The 20,010-nt window shown below is 45.9% G+C and overlaps 1 protein-coding gene across 1 annotated transcript in view; it reads left to right on the forward strand.

The window, feature by feature from the left end:
• The window catches only part of LOC126195565 (protein artichoke), a 209,601-nt gene that overhangs the window by 26,900 nt on the left and 162,691 nt on the right, over positions 1-20,010 (forward strand). Inside the window, exons 3-4 of the mRNA XM_049934189.1 lie at positions 10,298-10,657; positions 15,390-17,831. Coding sequence (XP_049790146.1) covers positions 10,298-10,657; positions 15,390-17,831 — 2,802 coding nt within the window. The remainder of the gene's footprint in view (positions 1-10,297; positions 10,658-15,389; positions 17,832-20,010) is intronic.

The following is a 20,010-nucleotide window of genomic DNA, read 5'->3' on the forward strand; positions in this document are numbered from 1 at the left end:
ACTTTGAAGAATCAGTTGTTGCACAGCGTGTAGTACAAACGAAACACTTAGTAATATGCTAGAAAACAATTTGCTAGCAATAGACAATGAATAAAATGGTAAGACCTTCAATCTGTTGGAATAGTACAAAATACACCCCTCAAAAATCCTAAAACCTGAACCTGTGTTAGATGTGCAGACAGACTTCACCAGTCATAGTTATTTTAGTAACTTCAAAGACTTATTTTAAATTTATTCCTTGCATATGACATCTCATTAAACTCAGATCTACGACCACATCTCTGACACAATGTGGTAAAATTCTTCTTTGATCTCATCATGTTAAACTTTATCTGTGAATTGTTTCAAAACGTATAAACGTATTTTCGCCTTGAGTTAAGCGATGTGCGACGGCAGAACGCATTAACTAGCGTATGCTGTCCTCAGAAGGTTAAAAGTGTTCTTACTTGTTTGTTCGCTAAATTTTTCATTGTTTTCACCTACTTTTTAGCACTTGTTTCGCGAAATGCAAAATTGATACCTAGCTTTCTTATAACGCGCGCTTCACCTCACTCGAGAACAAATATAAGTTATGTTTTACACGATTTGCACCTGAAGATGAAACCACACGGTCCGAAATGCGACGTGTAATTTAATAAAAGACAAAAATTTTTGACTGAATACAGATTTATTCACACTTCCTGTGTATTGTGGAATTAAAATACAAATCAAGTCTCCGTGCTAGTTGACGATGGAACTGACATCACGCCAGCCTCGTTTGAATTTTGACGGGAGAGCATGGCCCAGTCGCTGTCACCCCGTCCAGTCACGTCGCCTTTGCGGACCGCTGACACGCCCACAGCTGCTCGTCCGAGGCGCGCTTGACCAGAATCTGCGTTACTGCGCTCGCAAATGAAATGCCAACCAAAATCTATCGCCCATACTGTGATATGGTACATCATGCATCATGTCATAGTGCCCTCATATTTTATGTTCACTGCTGACCATTAAAATTGCTACACCAAGAAGAAATGCAGATGATAAACCGGTATTCATTAGACAAGTATCTTATACTAGAACTGACATGTGATTATGTTTACACGCAATTTGGATGCATAGATCCTGAGAAATCAGTACCCAGAACAACCACCTCTGGCAGGAATAACGGCCTTGATACGCCTGGGCATTGAGTCAGACAGGGTTTGGATGGCGTGTACAGGTACAGCTGCCAATGCAGCTTCTACACGATACCACAATACCACAGTTAATCAAGAGTAGTGACTGGCGTACTATGACGAGCCAGTTTCTCGGCCACAATTAACCAGACGGTTTAATTGGTGAGAGATCCGGAGAATGTGCTGGCCAGGGCAGCAGTCGAACATTTACTGTATCCCGAAAGCCCCGTACAGGACCTGCAACATGCGGTCGTGCATTATCCTGCTGAAACGTAGGGTTTCGCAGGGATCGAATGAAGGGTAGAGCCGCGGTTCGTAACACATCTGAAATGTAACGTCCACTGTTCAAAGTGTCGACAATGCGAACAAGAGGTGACCGAGACATGTACCTATGGCACCCCATAACATCACGCCGGGTGATACACCAGTATGGCGATGAGGAATACACACTTCCATTGTGTGTTCACCGCGATTTCACCAAACACGGATGCGACCAGCATGATGCTGTAAACAGAACCTAAATGCATCCGAAAAAATGACGTTTTGCCATTCGTGCTCCGAGGTTCGTCGTTGAGTACACCATCGCAGGCGCTCCTGTCTGTGACGCAGCGTCAAGGGTAACCGCAGACATGGTCTCCGAGCTGATAGTCCACGCTGCTCCAAACGTCGTCGATCTGTTCGTCCAGATGGTTGTTATCTTTCAAACGTCCCCATCTGTTGACTCATGGATCGAGACGTGGATGCACGATCAGATACAGCCATGCGGATAAGATGCCTGTCATCTCGACTGCTAGTGATACGAGGCCGTTGGGATCCAGAACGGCGTTCCGTATTACCCTCCTGAACCCACCGATTCCATATTCTGCTAGTAGTCATTGGATCTCGACCAACGCGAGCAGCAATGTCGCGATACGGTAAACCGCAATCGCGATAGGCTACAATCCGACATTTACCAAAGTCAGAAACGTGATTGTACGCATTTCTCCTCCTTACAAGAGGCATCACAACAACGTTTCACCAGGCAAAGCCGGTTAACTGCTGTTTGTGTATGAGAAATCGGTTGGAAACTTTCCTCATGTCAGCACGTTGTAGGTGTCGCCACCGGCGCCAACCATGTGTGGATGCTCTGAAAAGCTAATCATTTGCATATCACAGCATCTTCCTCCTGTCGGCTAAATTTCACGTCTGTAGCACGTCATCTTCGTGGTGTAGCAATTTTAATCGCCAGTAGTGTATATTCCTCGTCCCTTGAAAAATACTTCGGAAGTGATGGGTTTCTGCAGGTTGCTGTGCACAAAGAAAAGATATTCGTGATGGACCATAGATTGCTACATTGATAACTTGTAAACAAAACTTGAGAGACATTTCAACAGTCCCAGTCCATAACCGTCTGAACATGCATCATATGTAAAGAGCGCCACCATGTAGCTGAACATGACAAGTGAGATGCTCAGTAATTGTGTTTCGGCTTATTCGTACACTGCCACAGACGAATAGCAAAGTGTACCACGACTCATCAGTTGCGATATTTGGAACATCCGTTGGTGGTATTTCTTGCCCATGCTATGCGCTGTGGCATGTCACTTGTGAGTTATGTCTGTGTCTTGTCTACCTCATAGTGAGGATGGTATGGCATCTCACCAGTTCCTGTCAGAGGTTCCCAATGCATTGTGGCCCGCGTATTCGTAGTTCCAACCTGCGATATCAACAGTCACCCATGACATCACTATGAAGTGGCCCACGGCAATTACTTCTGGCAGCAAAGGAATCTCGGAGTCGAGGTATTCATGGCACAGCCTTCATATGAAGGCAAATGAGAAGGCCAGTTCTTGTGAGAAACTGAAGACGCATTGGCCTATGATTCGAAGCCACATTCTCACAGCAGTTGAATACGATAGCCCAATCTGGTGCGTCCTGTGGGGATGTTTTTGCTGTCTGTTGCGTCGTGAAATTTCTTCCACTCTGCGAAGCTGATTTTTCTTGCTTTAGCCAGGAAGATATAAAGTTCCTGAATCCACAGTTTCTGGGTACATTTATAAGGTTCCATTTGATATTCGGCGTCCAAGTTAAAAGATTAGATTACGATGGCTAGATCGTCTACATAGCAGAATTTCTGACATACGCTAGATGGTGTATAGCTCCTTTGAGAAATTCATTTTTGATTTCGCGTTGCGTCCTAATATCGGCCCCAAATGTGACTTTCAGAAATGAGTTGTTGATTTGGCATTACGTCTTAGTGTTACTGGCTTATTAATGCGATTGAGTTATTAATATGTTTTTCACCAGATTTACTTCTAGTTATTTATGAGTTGTTTGAGCATTGAGTAAGGCCTTGAGAAATCCGTATTTTGCAATTACACTGAAGCAGCTTCGCAAGAGTGGAAGAAATTTAACGACCACGAAGGTGTTGTAGTGATGGTGAATACAGCAAAACCCAACCCCCAAAAATAAACTCCTAATATATATATTTAAGAAAAAAAGAAAAAACAGATAAAAATTTGCTTGATGCATTCGTAAGATACAATCTCCTTTACTGGCGGATTAAATACGTAGATGTAGACCAAATGTGGCATATATTCAAAGAAGTAGTGTCGACAGCAATTGTGTTACACCAAGCAAATTAATAAGAGGCGGGCGGAAGAAATCCACCATGGGACACAAAACCGCTCAGATCACTGCAGCAGAAACAAACAAAATCGCTAAGATTGGTGAAGTACTACAGAAGCTAGAAATTTAGCGTCGACTTCAATGCAAGATACTTTCAATGCTCTCTACAACGAAACTCTGTCTCGCAGTGTGGCACGAAACCTACAGACCAACTGGTCGTATTTAAAGTACACCAGCGTCCAGATATAATACCTTCACTAGGGATAGCGATGTTAATGCTACAAGTGGAATGCCACTAAAGAGAAGTTACTAAATAAGGTTTTCCGAAACTCCTACAATAAAGCAACTAAATAAATGTTCCAAAATTCGAATGAAGAACTGCTGCGAACATGAATAACTTAGAAGTAGGTACTGTCAGTGTAGCGAAGCTACTCAAATTACTTAACAGAGGCAAATCTTCCGGCCCAGATTGTTTACCACTTAGATTAATTTCAAAGTATGCCGGTAAAAGAACTCCATACTTCGAATATACAACCGCTTGCTGGACAAAAGATCGGTACGTAAGGACTGGAAAGCTGCACATGTTACGATAATACTCAAGAAAAGAAATGGAGTAATCCTCTCAAATACACACCCATATCACTGACGCCGATATGCAGTACGATTTTGGAAATTATACTGCGTTCGAAAATTATGAATTATACAGTTGACTATCGTTCACTAACGTCATTCAGCGGTTCCTGCTCCATGCTCAGCCACTGACCATCGATTTGTTTAAAAGTCTTAAAACTATCATGTAATTAAACGTACTTTGCAATCTACACTGTTTTAAATTACACTGAGGTGACAAAAGTCATGAGATACCCCCTAATATCGTTTTGGCCTCCTTTTGCCCGACGCAGTGCAGCAATTCGACTTAGCATGAACTGAACATGTCGTTGGAAGTCGCCCTTTAAAAATACCGACCCTTGCTGCCTGTATAGCCGTCCACAACTGCGAAAGGGTTGCGTGTACAAGAGTTTGTATACACGAATTGTACTCTCGATTACATCTAAATGATTCAAATGGCTCTGAACACCATGGGACTTATCATCTGAGGTCATCAGTCCCCTAGAACTTAGAACTACTTAAAAATAACTTAAGGACATCACACACATCCATGCTCGAGGCAGGATTCGAACCTGTTACCGTAGCGGACGCTCGATTCCAGACTGAAGCGCCAAGAACCGCTCGGCCACACCAGCCGGCTTGATTACCTCTCATCAGTGGTCGATGGGATCCATGTCGGGCGATCTGGGTGGCCAAATCTTTCGCTGCAATTGTCCAGAATGTTCCTCAAACGAACTGCCAACTGTTATCGCCAGGTGAAGTGACATATTGTCATCCATAAAAATCCCATGATTGTTTGGCAACATGAGGTCCACGAATGGCTGAAAATGGTTTCCAAGTAGACAAACATAACCAAGTCATTGATCGGTTGAGTTGGACCAGAGGACTCAGTCCTTTTCATGTAAACTTAGCCCACACTATTACGGACTCACCACCAGCTTGCACAGTGCTTTGCTGACAACGTGGGTCAGCGCCACACTCTAACCCTACTATCACTTCTTACCTAATGAAATCGGGCTTCATCTGGTCAGGCCACGGTTATCCAGTCGTCTAGAATCCAACCTATATGGTCACGAGCCCAGGAGAGGCGCTGCCATAGCGCATTAATCGCAAATTTCGCCGCAGTTTCTAACGGATAAATTCTTCGTACGTCCCACAATGATTTCTGCCGCTATCTCACGCACTGTTGTTTGTCTAATACCACTGAAAACTGTAGGGAAACGTCGCTGCTCTCGGTTGTTAAGTGAAGTCTGTTACCACTGTCAGCTCTACGTAAACGCCGCTGCTCTCGGTCGTTAAGAAGAGACGCATGCTGAGAGGTGAAACCTGACATGTGGTATTCTCGGCACATTCTTGACATTGTGGATGTCGGAATATCGAATTCCATAACTATTTCCGAAATTGAATGTCCCATGTGTCTAGCTCCACCGACCATTCAGGGTTCGACGTTCGTCAATTCCCTTCGTACTGCCATAATACTTGGAAAACCTTTTCGCATGAATCCTCTGAGTAAAATGACTACTCCGCCAATGCACTGACCTTCCATACATCATGTACGTGATACTACCGCCGTCTGTATACACGCATTTAGGTACCCGTGACTTTTATCATATCAGCATGTCGGAAAATGACAGAACTCTCAGTTGAACGTACAGTGTTTAGTACACAGGGTGAAGCGAAATTCCCGCACTCGGGCTTCGCAGCGTGACTCCTCACATGCCAGCGATAAAAAACTGTCTGTCACAAAATTTTGTCCTGCGAGGACATCCGGCAGAAAAAGAACGTTAAATAGTGGCAGTCTGGCAACACTGTAAACACATATTGGGTAACTACGTCTGTCAACATATATTAGATGTGGTGTGCAGTTGATGCAGTCGATAGTGTTCTGGGTTAGCAAGCAGGAGGTTGAGGGTTTGATTCTGGATTGAAACATATGTCTTTTATTTGGTAAATGTAGTCCAGGTGGTACGGTATGGAGCATCGCTTACCTACTACAATCGTACAAGTGGAAGATTGGTCAGCTTTGAAAGAAGCCCTTTCCACAGCGTGGGCTCGAATTTATTCGCACTTCATCTACTAATGCGAAACGTGATTTCATTGTACCCTCCTCTAAAGGTCACATAGATTGGTACCAACTATTATTGATGCCTCGTTCAGGTCCATTACATTTCGTTAGGGCCTTATGTTGCCAGTAGGACTAGCAACTTGTTTTGTGAATAATGTCCAAACTCTGTTACTATTTGTATGTGTTATCACCATGGTCCCGTTAATTGTTTCTAGTGTCTATTTCTTATCAGCCTAACCACGTATTTGTTGTGTTCAGCGTTACACAATGATGTAAATTTAGGGTACATGTGACATACGAAATGGTGTATATTGCAGTATAAAATGTCAGAATGAAATTAGCAAATAACAAAAATGCTGCCCAACCCAGGATTGAACCCTCGACCTCCTGCATGCTAACACAAAACTCTGTCCACTGCACCAAGTGTACAGCACATCTAATATATGTTGACAGACGTAGTTACCCAATATGTGTCAGAGGTAGTTACCATACATTTCGTTGTTGCCAATTGGCACTCGTTAACGTCCTTTTTCTGCCGGAAGTACTCGCCGGACTCAATTTTGTGAGAGACACTTTTTTGTCGCTGGCATGTGAGGAGTCGCGCTGTGACGACCGAGTACCCGAATTTCGCTTCACCCCCGTATAAAACACACACTGATGATGCGTTTCAGAAAATAAATACAAAGCACGTGTGGCATTATGAAATCTATATGGCTAAAAACGTGAATGTTCGTTTGATACAAAACCTTAAATCTCCGAAAGTTCTTCACCGATAACTTAGAATTGAACGAAAGAAATAATACATAAATATATGTGTAATATGTAATATTTACACGACACTCTAATGAACATTCGTACAGACATACAAGGTTTATTTTTTAATGTAAATAATATATAAAGACATATTTAGTATGGAAATAGTGAACACGCTGCTACCAAAAATCTCGAAAAGGCACTGGGTGATGTACTTCATACTTTAATGAATATTCCGAAAGGCAGAGGGTATTTTTGAATTATATAGTATATAAAAAATACGTAATATATAAAGATGAAAAGTTATTACAAAAAATCGTAAGAAACCGTTCAGTAATTTACTTTATATTTTTGTGCTTTACTCTACTAGAACTTTAATTAGCATGGACTATAATTTTTTAAATATGTATAACAATTAATTATACACTCCTGGAAATGGAAAAAAGAACACATTGACACCGGTGTGTCAGACCCACCATACTTGCTCCGGACACTGCGAGAGGGCTGTACAAGCAATGATCACACGCACGGCACAGCGGACACACCAGGAACCGCGGTGTTGGCCGTCGAATGGCGCTAGCTGCGCAGCATTTGTGCACCGCCGCCGTCAGTGTCAGCCAGTTTGCCGTGGCATACGGAGCTCCATCGCAGTCTTTAACACTGGTAGCATGCCGCGACAGCGTGGACGTGAACCGTATGTGCAGATGACGGACTTTGAGCGAGGGCGTATAGTGGGCATGCGGGAGGCCGGGTGGACGTACCGCCGAATTGCTCAACACGTGGGGCGTGAGGTCTCCACAGTACATCGATGTTGTCGCCAGTGGTCGGCGGAAGGTGCACGTGCCCGTCGACCTGGGACCGGACCGCAGCGACGCACGGATGCACGCCAAGACCGTAGGATCCTACGCAGTGCCGTAGGGGACCGCACCGCCACTTCCCAGCAAATTAGGGACACTGTTGCTCCTGGGGTATCGGCGAGGACCATTCGCAACCGTCTCCATGAAGCTGGGCTACGGTCCCGCACACCGTTAGGCCGTCTTCCGCTCACGCCCCAACATCGTGCAGCCCGCCTCCAGTGGTGTCGCGACAGGCGTGAATGGAGGGACGAATGGAGACGTGTCGTCTTCAGCGATGAGAGTCGCTTCTGCCTTGGTGCCAATGATGGTCGTTTGCGTGTTTGGCGCCGTGCAGGTGAGCGCCACAATCAGGACTGCATACGAACGAGGCACACAGGGCCAACACCCGGCATCATGGTGTGGGGAGCGATCTCCTACACTGGCCGTACACCACTGGTGATCGTCGAGGGGACACTGAATAGTGCACGGTACATCCAAACCGTCATCGAACCCATCGTTCTACCATTCCTAGACCGGCAAGGGAACTTGCTGTTCCAACAGGACAATGCACGTCCGCATGTATCCCGTGCCACCCAACGTGCTCTAGAAGGTGTAAGTCAACTACCCTGGCCAGCAAGATCTCCGGATCTGTCCCCCATTGAGCATGTTTGGGACTGGATGAAGCGTCGTCTCACGCGGTCTGCACGTCCAGCACGAACGCTGGTCCAACTGAGGCGCCAGGTGGAAATGGCATGGCAAGCCGTTCCACAGGACTACATCCAGCATCTCTACGATCGTCTCCATGGGAGAATAGCAGCCTGCATTGCTGCGAAAGGTGGATATACACTGTACTAGTGCCGACATTGTGCATGCTCTGTTGCCTGTGTCTATGTGCCTGTGGTTCTGTCAGTGTGATCATGTGATGTATCTGACCCCAGGAATGTGTCAATAAAGTTTCCCCTTCCTGGGACAATGAATTCACGGTGTTCTTATTTCAATTTCCAGGAGTGTATGTATAATACGTAATAGGGAAACGTTATTACGAAAAATCTCGAGAACTTCTCGACCGATTTACTTCAAATTTCTACTTCTTACTCTAGCAAACGTTCGGATGGACATTGGCTACATACAGGGTGAAAATTATTGAACTAAATGAAGAATCCATAAATTAGTTACAAACCACGGGGTGCACACACTTCATGCAACATGTAAACGTCACCACAGGTATTCGGATTTAGGTTGTGACATCTTCGATATGCCTGCCATCATAAATCATGATGGGGTGGAGACGAATACCGAAATTGTGCATGATTCGCTGTAGTGTCAGAACATCGATGCTGTCGATAACCTCCTAAACGACTGTTTTCAGCTCAGCGATGGTTTTGAGTTTATTGCTGTACATCTTGTCTTTAATATAGTCCCACAAAAAGGAGTCGCATGTGTTCAGATCCGGAGAATATGGGGGCCAATCGAGGACCATGACAGTGGTCTCTGGGTACCCCAGAGTCATGATGCATTCCACAAAGTGTTCCTCCAGGACATCAAACATCTTCCTCCTTCGATTGGGTCGAACTCGGACTTGCATGAACCACATCTTGTCTAAATCAGGGTCACTTTGGATTATGGGGATGAAATCGTTTTCCAAAATTTTCACGTCCCACTCGGTAGTCATCGTGCCATCAAGGAATACGGCACCAATTATTCCGGGACTGGACACTGCACATCACATAGTTACCCGTTGAATGTGAAGATACTTCTCGATCACGAAATGCGGATTCTCAGTCCTCCAAATGCGCCAATTTTGCTTATTGACGGACCAATGCTGGTGAACGTGGGCTTCGTTGCTAATCCAAATCTTACAGCGCATAATAATTTCCATCGTGCTTCGCTGCCTATCGTGCAGTTTGAACGTCCGAACGGAAACCGTTAAGTAATTGTCGAGTTACTCAGGAAACAGAGATGTTATGATTAGATTTAGTCTATGGAATCTGATTTGCAAAAACGTTGAAAAAAGTCGCGAGGTCATAGAAAGGGGAAAGAGGTGTCAAATAGGGTGGTGGTGGTGAGGAGGGTGTGAGAGGAAATTTACATAGAGATGGAATAGAAAGAGATTAGGGTATACTCATTTCTCATACACATTTAAGAATAGCGAAACTATGCCGGGTTCGCTAGTTATTAGCTTAATAGCGTCTGTAGTTATTATGCAGTTAATCGTGAGCCGGTGGTGTGGCTGATGTAGTGAGAACACAGCGCGCTGTGCGTCTGCCTTGCAGCTGACGGCGGAGCTGTTCCCGGCGGGCACGTCGGTGCGGCACCTGCAGATCTCGCAGTCGGCGCTGCGCGACATCGGCGAGGACGCGCTGGCGGCGGTGCGCGCCTCTCTGGAGTCGCTGAGCGTCATCTCCGGCCGGCTGGCGCAGGTGCCGCAGAAGGCGCTGTCCGGGCTGACGCGCCTGCGCGCGCTCGACCTCGAGGCCAACGAGGTGGCCGACCTCACCAGCTACTCCTTCTACGGCCTGTCGCTCGTCAAGCTCAACCTCAAGGGCAACGTCGTCGAGAAGATCTCCGAATACGCTTTCGCCGGACTCGAAGCCACGCTCACCGAGCTCGACCTCGCCGAGAACAAGCTCAAGGTTACTAATTACTGCACATTAAAACTGTGTTTAAGAAATAACCAGCTGTGTATTAAACAAACAGTAAACCACAGAAATTTTTCATTTCCATATATCTGGAAGGGTGTGCAACTGATACAATACGGGTAAATATTCTTCTAGAACCACATTAAGTAGATTTCATCTAATTGCACACCTAGTTTTACAAAGCTCCATTTATTACTCAAATTCACAGTTTTATACTTCCCATCTGCTGGCTGTATGGTGCATTCTTATTGTTACTTACGGGAAAATGCTAACTACACACCAGTTGTTAAGTTTTTAGCTGCACAATCACCGATAGAGGTGGCGCAGTGGTTAGCAAACTGGACTGGATGACTGTTCCAACCCACGTCCGGACATCGTGATGTAGGTTTTCGACGATTTCCCCAAATCGCTTCAGGCAGATGCTGGGATGGTTCCTCCTTTGAAAGGGCATGGCCGACTTCCTTCCCTAATCCAATGGGACCGACGTGCTTGCTATTTGTTACCAGCAACCTCCCCCCCCCCCTCCCCGCCATCAAAATCAACCAACCAACCTGCCGCACCTTTATGAATTAAGTTGATTTAAGTGATGCACACCGCTGGTACTGGACCACGTTGCTACACGCATAAAAAATGTTTTTCACTACCCCGGTTCCGAGAACTCCTCAAGGTAGACGGTGACTGTGGATATTGTACCACACATACAGTCCCTTTGACTCTTCAGAGATGCCTCTAAATCCGCCCAAAAATGTAAACAAACATGCATGGTTCAAATGGCTCTGACCACTATGCGACTTAACTTCTGAGGTCATCAGTCCCCTATAACTTACAACTACGTAAAGCTAACTTACCTAAGGACATCACACACATCCAAGCCCGAGGCAGGATTCGAACCTGCGACCGTAGCGGTCGCTCGGCTCCAGACTGCAGCGCCTAGAACTGCACGGCCACTCCGGCCGGCAACCATGCATGAGCAGCGCCTATTAGGCGAATGAAGGTCCGACAGCCGATCAGTTACAGTCATTCCACCAGGAAGGAGGTACATGGCCCGTGTTGTCTATAGTTCAACCCTGCCTAGACGGTCAATACCGCAGTTCGATCGTTTCCGCATGGTTATATTGTACCAGGAAGGGCTCTCCACAAGGGAAGTGTCCAGGCGTCTCGGAGTGATCAAAAGCGGTGTTGTTCGAACATGGAGGAGATAGAGAGAGACAGGAACTGTCGATGACACGCATCGCTCAGGTCGCTAAAGGGCTACTACTGCTACGGATTGTGGCTCGGAGGAACCCTGACAGCAACGCCACCATGTTGAATAATGCTTTTCCTGCAGCCATAGGACGTCGTGTTACTACTCAAACTGTGCGCAACTGCATGATGCGCAACTTCGCTCCCGACGTTCTTGGCGATGTCCATCTTTGCAACCACAACACCATGCAGCACCGTACAGGTGGGCCCAACAACATGCTGAATGGACCGCTCAGGAGTGGCATCACGTTCTCGTCGCCGAGGAATGTCGCATATGACTTCAACCAGACAATCGTCGGAGACGTGCTTGGAGGCAACCCGGTCAGGCTGAAAGCCTTAGACACACTGTTCAGCGAGTGCAGCAAGGTGGAGGTTCCCTGTCGTTTTGGGGTGGCATTATGTGGGGCCGACTTACGCCGCTGGTGGTCATGGAAGGCGCTTTAACGGCTGGGCGATTCGTGAATGCCATCTTACGACCGATAGTGCAACCATATCGGCAGCATATTGGTGAGGCATTCATCTTAATGGACGACAATTCGCGCCCTCATCGTGCACATTTTCTGAATGATGAAAATACCTGAAAGAGATTGAAAAGGGTTGTTTATGGACGACGTGACCCACCAAACACCCTGAGGGGTCTACGCCGAATCGCAGTTCAGGAGTGGGCTAATATGGACCAATAGGGCCTAGATGAAGTTGTGGATACTATGACACGACGTATACAGACATGCATCAATGCAAGAGGGTGCGCTACTGTGTACAGAATATGGACCGCCACCTCTGAAGGTCTCGCTGTATGGTGGTACAACATGCAATGTGTGGTTTCATGAGCAATAAAGAGAGCGGAAATGATGTTTAAGTTGATCTCTATTCCGGAACTGTCGGAACCGAGGTGATCCAAAACTTGTTTTGATGTGTGTATATTACTCGTAAAACGATGATCTAGAATGGGACTTGACTTCCGTGGATAATGCTGTCATGACAAAGCTATTCATGTACTCCTGCTAATACTGGAAAATGTACTGACAGAAACGGATCTGTACTTGCAAGTCTTGAGGTGTAAAGACTCGGAGGAAGTGAAATTACAGATTCATGTATAACTACAGCTTCAGCTCAGCTTATACTCTGCAAGCCACCATTAAGTGCGCACGTGTGAGTACTTACCAATATTAGCAGTTTGCTTTCGTATTGCCTTCGCAAATGCTGCGAGAAAAATCGCTTCATGCGTCTTCTGTTCTCATAATCACAATAGAAAGTATAGGGTGCTGACAGCACACCCTTAACACATGATTCTTCGAATACAGGTTCTCTACATTTACCCAACAAAGTTTCACGACCACAACGCCCTATTCCTTATGAAAACACCCGTTAAAGTCTGTCAGAATCTCTTGTACACTGTCTTAGCGACTGTACTGGCCGTATTAGATCTCCGCTCTGCTTCTCAGATTGTTTTCGATGTCATGGATACTTGATAAGAATACTACTTTAAAACTGTACGCACTAAGACTTGGCGAGCGTTATCTTTACAAAATGTTCAAATGTTGGTGAATTCGTAAGCGACCAAACTGCTGAGGTCATCGCTCCCTAGACTTACACACTACTTAAACTAACTTATGCCGAGAACAACACACACAGCCATGCCCAAGGGAGGACTCGAACCTTCGGCGGGAGGGACCACGTAATCCGTGCATGGCTCCACAAACTGCGCGTCTACTCCGCACGGCATTCCTTACAGATAATTTATTCTTTCCCAGGGCTCTCCCAAAAAGTCCAAAGTGTCCAGCATTCCCTGATCTAATTTTATGTGTTTGTCCTATTTACAAGGCCCAGATCTTCTTCAAAGATTAAGATTTAGGTGAAATTATCGAATAGCTCATTGCAAAACAATCGTATTCCACGGAATACAGAAAGTGTCTTTTGTATGTATGGGTCAAAGTGCTGTGAATTTCTTTGTGTAAGTGATTAAAACATGCGCAGCAAAATGTCCTTCTTTAAGGAACACAGGAAGATTACAGTTTGACTTGTGATCATCTTTCCTCAATCACTAACTTTGTTTATAAATCACCATGTTTGCTACCACTGTCATACATGTACTGGTATGCTTTGTTGCTGCAAGAACACATGAGAATTTTCTAAACACTGCGATCTTGCTTAACAGAGATTTCCGTAATCATTTCTTTCGTATTTTCAGTATTTGTGTTAACTATCAATTACACGATACCGAAATTTATTAAGACCAGATTCGTGTAGCCACAGCCATCTACTGAGCTGCTTCTGTGTTTAACTTTTGACAATGCCACTACGGCTCTGTTGTACTCGTATTACGACATGTTTTTAAAACATATCTGAAGGTGACTGAAACGGGTAGTCTGAAGACCTAATAGGTGCGTGATCATAGTCGGAAAAAAAAGAAACTTATTCTACACTTTCTCGATCACTGTTCGAACTGCGACCATGTAGCAGCTTGTAAAATTATGATTTTTTAGGTAACTCGCGGTTGTGAGAAAAACATAAAACAATAAAATCACACATTATTGATCGGATTTGTAATAAGTACATGTTAAGGACTTGGCGAAGCATATGCAGTGTTGACAGTCCCAATTATACAGGGTGATTCCTCGAAGTGTACGGAAAGGGAAACGACCTGCGGATAATGCCGAAATGCTATGTGCGATGTTCCAAGCAAACTAATATTTCCAGACCTATTGCTTTTGTCTGCAGCTCACAAACATAAGTTCAGAAGAAAATAATACTAATTCATAAGTAAAATGATCACATTAGAACGACTTGATGATGCTGATTTGTGTAAACGACGCACATTGTTTGGGAAATAAACGAAACATTTGAGCATTAAACTAATTAATGAAACACTTCAGGATGGAAAGACTATACTTCTCTGGCCCTGCCACAGAGAACTACTTGACAAAACAAATGTGGTATACTTTCTCTTGTATGTTTCCGGTGAGTATTATCAACACGAATGACGAAGAAACTTAATGATTACGGCTCGTATAAACAAAGGCATTGACACTAGCTTTTCTTTTAGCTACTGTCCGAACAAAACAAAAGGTAAAGTTATTTTTGTTTGAAGATCTTCTGTAGTATCTGCTGACGATATGTTCATGTCTTTGCGTTTATGAGTCTTCTAAATGGTTTGACGTAGTACGTCACGTATTGCTCTCCTGCGCCACTACCTTCATCTCAGCGTAGAGCTTGCATCCAACGTCCTTATTTGTGTACACATCCAAAAGCGTACTCTGTGTATGAAACTTGTGCAAAAGAGAGTCTCAAGATGGATTTGTCCAAACGTGTTTGATTTCCTATGGTTACTACACCTACTGAAAGAATTGTGTTTTAGAGGCTACAGCGTTTGTATGTTTCCCACTTTGTACTACCTCTAGAACGCAAAGTACCAGGTCTAGATGATGAGGGTTACTATACGTCTGGCGAGCCTTACATCCAGTTTCCTCCCTGTGTACGACAGATGTTCCCGATGCCGGCGCTGAGGCGACTGGAGAACCTGCGCTCGCTGCGGATGGCGTGGAACGAGATCGGCGCCATCCCGGACGACGGCTACTCGCGACTCGGCGCGCTGCTCTTCCTCGACCTGAGCTCCAACAACTTCGAGCTCATCCCCGCCGACTGTTTCCGACCGTTGCCCTCCGTGCGGACGCTCTCCCTCTACTACAACGCCATCGAGTCGGTGCACGCCGAGGCGTTCATATCGCTCGTCGACCTTGAGTCCATTGACCTCAGCCACAACAACATCGTCTTTCTGGACGCCGTAACGTTCCAGGCGAACAAGAAACTGCGAACTATAGACCTCAGCCACAACCACATACACTACATCAGTGGGGTGTTCGCCAACCTGCCGGAACTCAGGGAACTGTTTCTGTCCGAGAACAACATACTAGAAATTCCCAGCGACGCATTCACCGCTTCTTCACAACTGACGGTTATCTACCTGCAGCAGAATGCCATTAGGCGAGTTGACCCGTCAGCGCTCAATACGCTAGTCAATCTGGTGCAGCTCCACCTAAGTGCCAACTTCATTCGAGTATTTCCAAAGGATCTGCTGCGGAATGTGACGAGTCTTCAGTCCCTCAGTCTCGACAGTAATAACATAGCAGGGCTGGAAGTGGGTACTTTCGAGACAGTGAAAAGCTTGAAGGAGCTCAGGTTGCACAGCAACCGCATCGTCGACATTACGAGAGGAGTGTTCGACCCGCTTCCGTCCCTGTTGGAGCTCCACCTGCAAAACAACCTAATCACAAATATCGAGTCAGGAGCATTTCGCAGTCTACAGAGCCTCCAGCATGTCAACCTACAAGGCAACCTGTTGGCCCAGCTCGGCGACGTCTTTTTACACGAGTCACCGTCCCTCGTATCCATACAGCTCGATTCCAATACGTTGGTTGACCTGCACAACGACTCTCTCCGCGGACAGTCCAGTGTTCAGATCATGTGGCTAGGGCACAATCGTCTCACCAGGGTGGATCGCGCCATATTCCGGGATCTGATGCTAATACAGCGGGTCTATCTCACTAATAACAGTATATCGCACATCGAGGACAAAGCCTTCGAGCCGATGCAGGCACTAAAGTTCCTGGATTTGAGCCTCAACAGCTTGAGGCACATCACCATCAACACATTCGCCGAACTTCATGAACTGGAAGAGCTGTACCTGTCTGGTAACGGCATTCTCCAAATCGATCCCAGGGCGTTGACATCGCTGAAGAAACTTAGGGTTCTCGACTTATCCACCAACAGTATCGCCGTGCTCCATGACGATATTTTTCAAGAGGGACTTCCTATCAGAATACTTAATCTCAAGAACTGCACGGTAACAAAAATTGAGAAAGGTGCTTTCAGAGGCCTCAATAACTTGAACGAACTGAACCTGCAAAACAACCGACTGAAAGCGAGTTCTCTCCGCCAGATAGATATTCCCGGGCTGCGAATACTGTACGTGTCTGGTAATAATTTTAGTGATATACAGAGTAACGCTCTGGAAGGACTGCCATCTCTACAGACTCTCGCGATAGATAATGCTCAAATAGTCAGACTACCAAAGAATATTCTAAGTAAAAATAAAGACATTATTAGAATAGATATGAGTGGTAACCGACTGAAACAACTTAGCCGCGAAACATTCTCCGGTTTGAAAACGTTGAGAGAAGTCAGGTTACACAGAAATTCATTCCCAGACGTTCCATACGCAGCCATATCGAACATCTCTACAATAGAAGTACTCGTGCTTTCAGGGAACTCCCTTACGAGTATCGATATGAGCAAACTGAGTGCTCTTAACAGATTACGGGAGATCGACCTCAGAGATAATGCTGTATCATCCCTTTCCGGATTTGCTTCAGTGAACTTCACGCACCTTCTCAAGGTGGATATGAGTTTCAATTCCTTATCGGCGCTGCCGGCTAACTTCTTCCACTTGTCGACCTCGCTGCGCCGGCTCGACCTGTCGTATAATCGCTTCAGGCAGATACCTACGGTGGCGCTGTCCGACCAGAACCTGCCCAGTCTGGGCTGGCTCAACCTGACAGGTAATCCTCTGACCCTCATCCACGACCTGTCCTCGGTGCAGCGTTTCAACAGCCTGCAGGAGGTGCACATCAGCGGCACCAATCTGACCATCGTGACCAGCAAGGACTTTGAGGCGTTCCCCACGCTGCTGCACCTGTTCCTCGACCAGAACCGGCTGTCGCGCATCTCGCCAGGTGCCTTCCGCAGCCTGTCCAACCTGCTGTCGCTGGACCTCGGCGTCAACGAGTTGGAACTACTGCCACAGGAGAGGCTCACCGGCCTCCACCATCTGCGACTCCTCAACGTCACCCACAACAGGTTGAAGGAGCTCGAGGAATTTCCGCAGGACCTCAAGTCACTCCAGATTCTCGATCTCTCCTTCAATCAGGTACGCATGTTCTTAATTATTAAACAATTCCAATAAATCACGGGATATTGTAGTTTTCTACAGTAATTTATTTGAATTTGTTACCTCAGTTTTTGGCAACATAATTTTCGTTTTTGCTCATTAAACGAAACACGGTTCGACTAGATCTGGTTGAATACTCTTGTCTTTTTAACCCAAAACACTTCACTTTTGCACGTAAGAAGAGAGAGATTGTATATGGGCTACTCTTAAAGAGACTGGGCTCGATCCACGATGATACGCTGCGTTATGGAAAGCTAAACTGTCGTAGGACTACCCAGTAACACGTGACAAGTAACAAATTCACGGAGGAAAAGAAATACTTTCTATTTTATTACTAGATGGCGAACTCGGTATTGCTCGTGTACACATTTTGTCAGTTTGACAAACAAAGACAAAAAATTAACTGAGTTTTTAGTGTAATTCCCAGGACAGTTTCTGTATGCTGGGCACAGCTGCTTCGCGTGTCTACAATGCGATTTTGTAAACGTCTCTACGGTAACGACTCTCTATAGCTCTGTATATTGCAACACTTTCAGTCTATTTACATGGATATGGCGTCTGTTCTTTCAGACATGTCCGAAAGAACAGTCACTATATACATATGACTTTCTGGCAATACCGGCCATGACCTTCTTCTGTGCGGATGCACACATATTCCCCGAACTCTTACGGGACTTGTTAAGAATGTCTTCCACGAGTAATAAGTGTGTTGGGTAGGGACACTCGGAATGTAGTGTGTGGACATATATGGTGAGAATGTGGGTCTCGCGGGAGGCGTGAGCGAGATAGTCCCTGCAGTCGCACTCTCCTCTGTTCCGTCGGTGGCTCACATGGATTGAGCGTCTGTCATGTAAGCAGGAGATCCCGGCTTCGAGTCCCGGTCGGGGCACAAATTTTCACCTGTCCCCGTTGATACACATCAACGCCCGTCAGAAGCTGAAGGTATTAATGTATAATTCTAATTTCTTTGTCTATAGCCGTCTGCACTTTGCAGTTGAAAGCTGTCAAATGCGCTGCCAGCTGTCAGGTATTTCCTTAATTTGATTCGACCGTAGAAGCGTCTTATTAGCCGGCCGTTGTTAATTTTCGTGACCGGTGTTGCTACTTTTCAATCAAGTAGCTCCTACACTGGCCTCACAAGGGCTGAGTGCACTCTTCTTACCAACAGCACTCGGCAGACACGAACGGTGACCCATCCGAGTGCTAGCCGAGCCCAACAACGCTTAACTTCGGTGATCAGACGAGAATGCGTGTTGCCACTGCGCCAAGGCCATTAGCAGTAGTAAAGGACAACTGTATTAGAACTTCATTAACGATGCATAATTTTTTCACGGATCAGCGTGTTTATAACCCCATATCTCTTGAACTATGTCTTGCACAATGATATATTCATGTACACTGCTGGCCATCGTAAATGCAACACCAAGAAAGACAAGAGATAGCACAACAAAATTTATTTTGTAGATAACATGTTGACCAAGTATCAAATGATTACGTTTACAGACGTCTGTGACATGTGGTTCCTGCCAGAATCAGTAGCCAGAGTAGCCGCCATTGTTGGAGATCACCGCTGCCACACGTCTCGGCATTGAGTCAAAGAGACGTTGGATGTGTTCCTGAGGTACAGGAGCCCAAGTAGCTTCCACACGTTGCCAAAGATCATCTGGTGTGGCAGCTGGGGATGTAATCTGGGTCACTCGTTGAGCAACCATGGACCACATGTTTTCTATCGGCGAAAGATCCGGAGAGCGAGCCGGCCTGGGAAACAATTCAATCTGGTTATTGACGAACAACCTTTGGACAATGCGTGCCACGTGTGGTCGCGCATTATCCTGTTGAAATATGGCTGTGGCCGAGCCCTGAAGGTAAGGAAGGACAACTGGTTCCAGCACCTCGGATATGTTGCGCCGGCTATTTAAAGTACCGGCAATGCGTACTAGAGGCGTGCGAGAGTAATATCCAATACCGCCCCATACCATAATACCCGGTGCAAGACCAGTGTGGCGGTGTATAATGCAGCTGTCCAGCATCCTCTCTCCACGGTGTCTGCACACTCGAATCCGACCATCGTGGTGCTGCAGACAGAAGCGTGCCTCGTCAGTAAAGACAACGTCATTCCATTCTGCCGTCCACATCCGTCTGTCATCACACCATTGGC

This window comes from Schistocerca nitens, chromosome 7, assembly GCF_023898315.1.
Source record: "Schistocerca nitens isolate TAMUIC-IGC-003100 chromosome 7, iqSchNite1.1, whole genome shotgun sequence".
In the NCBI taxonomy this organism is placed as follows: domain Eukaryota; kingdom Metazoa; phylum Arthropoda; class Insecta; order Orthoptera; family Acrididae; genus Schistocerca; species Schistocerca nitens.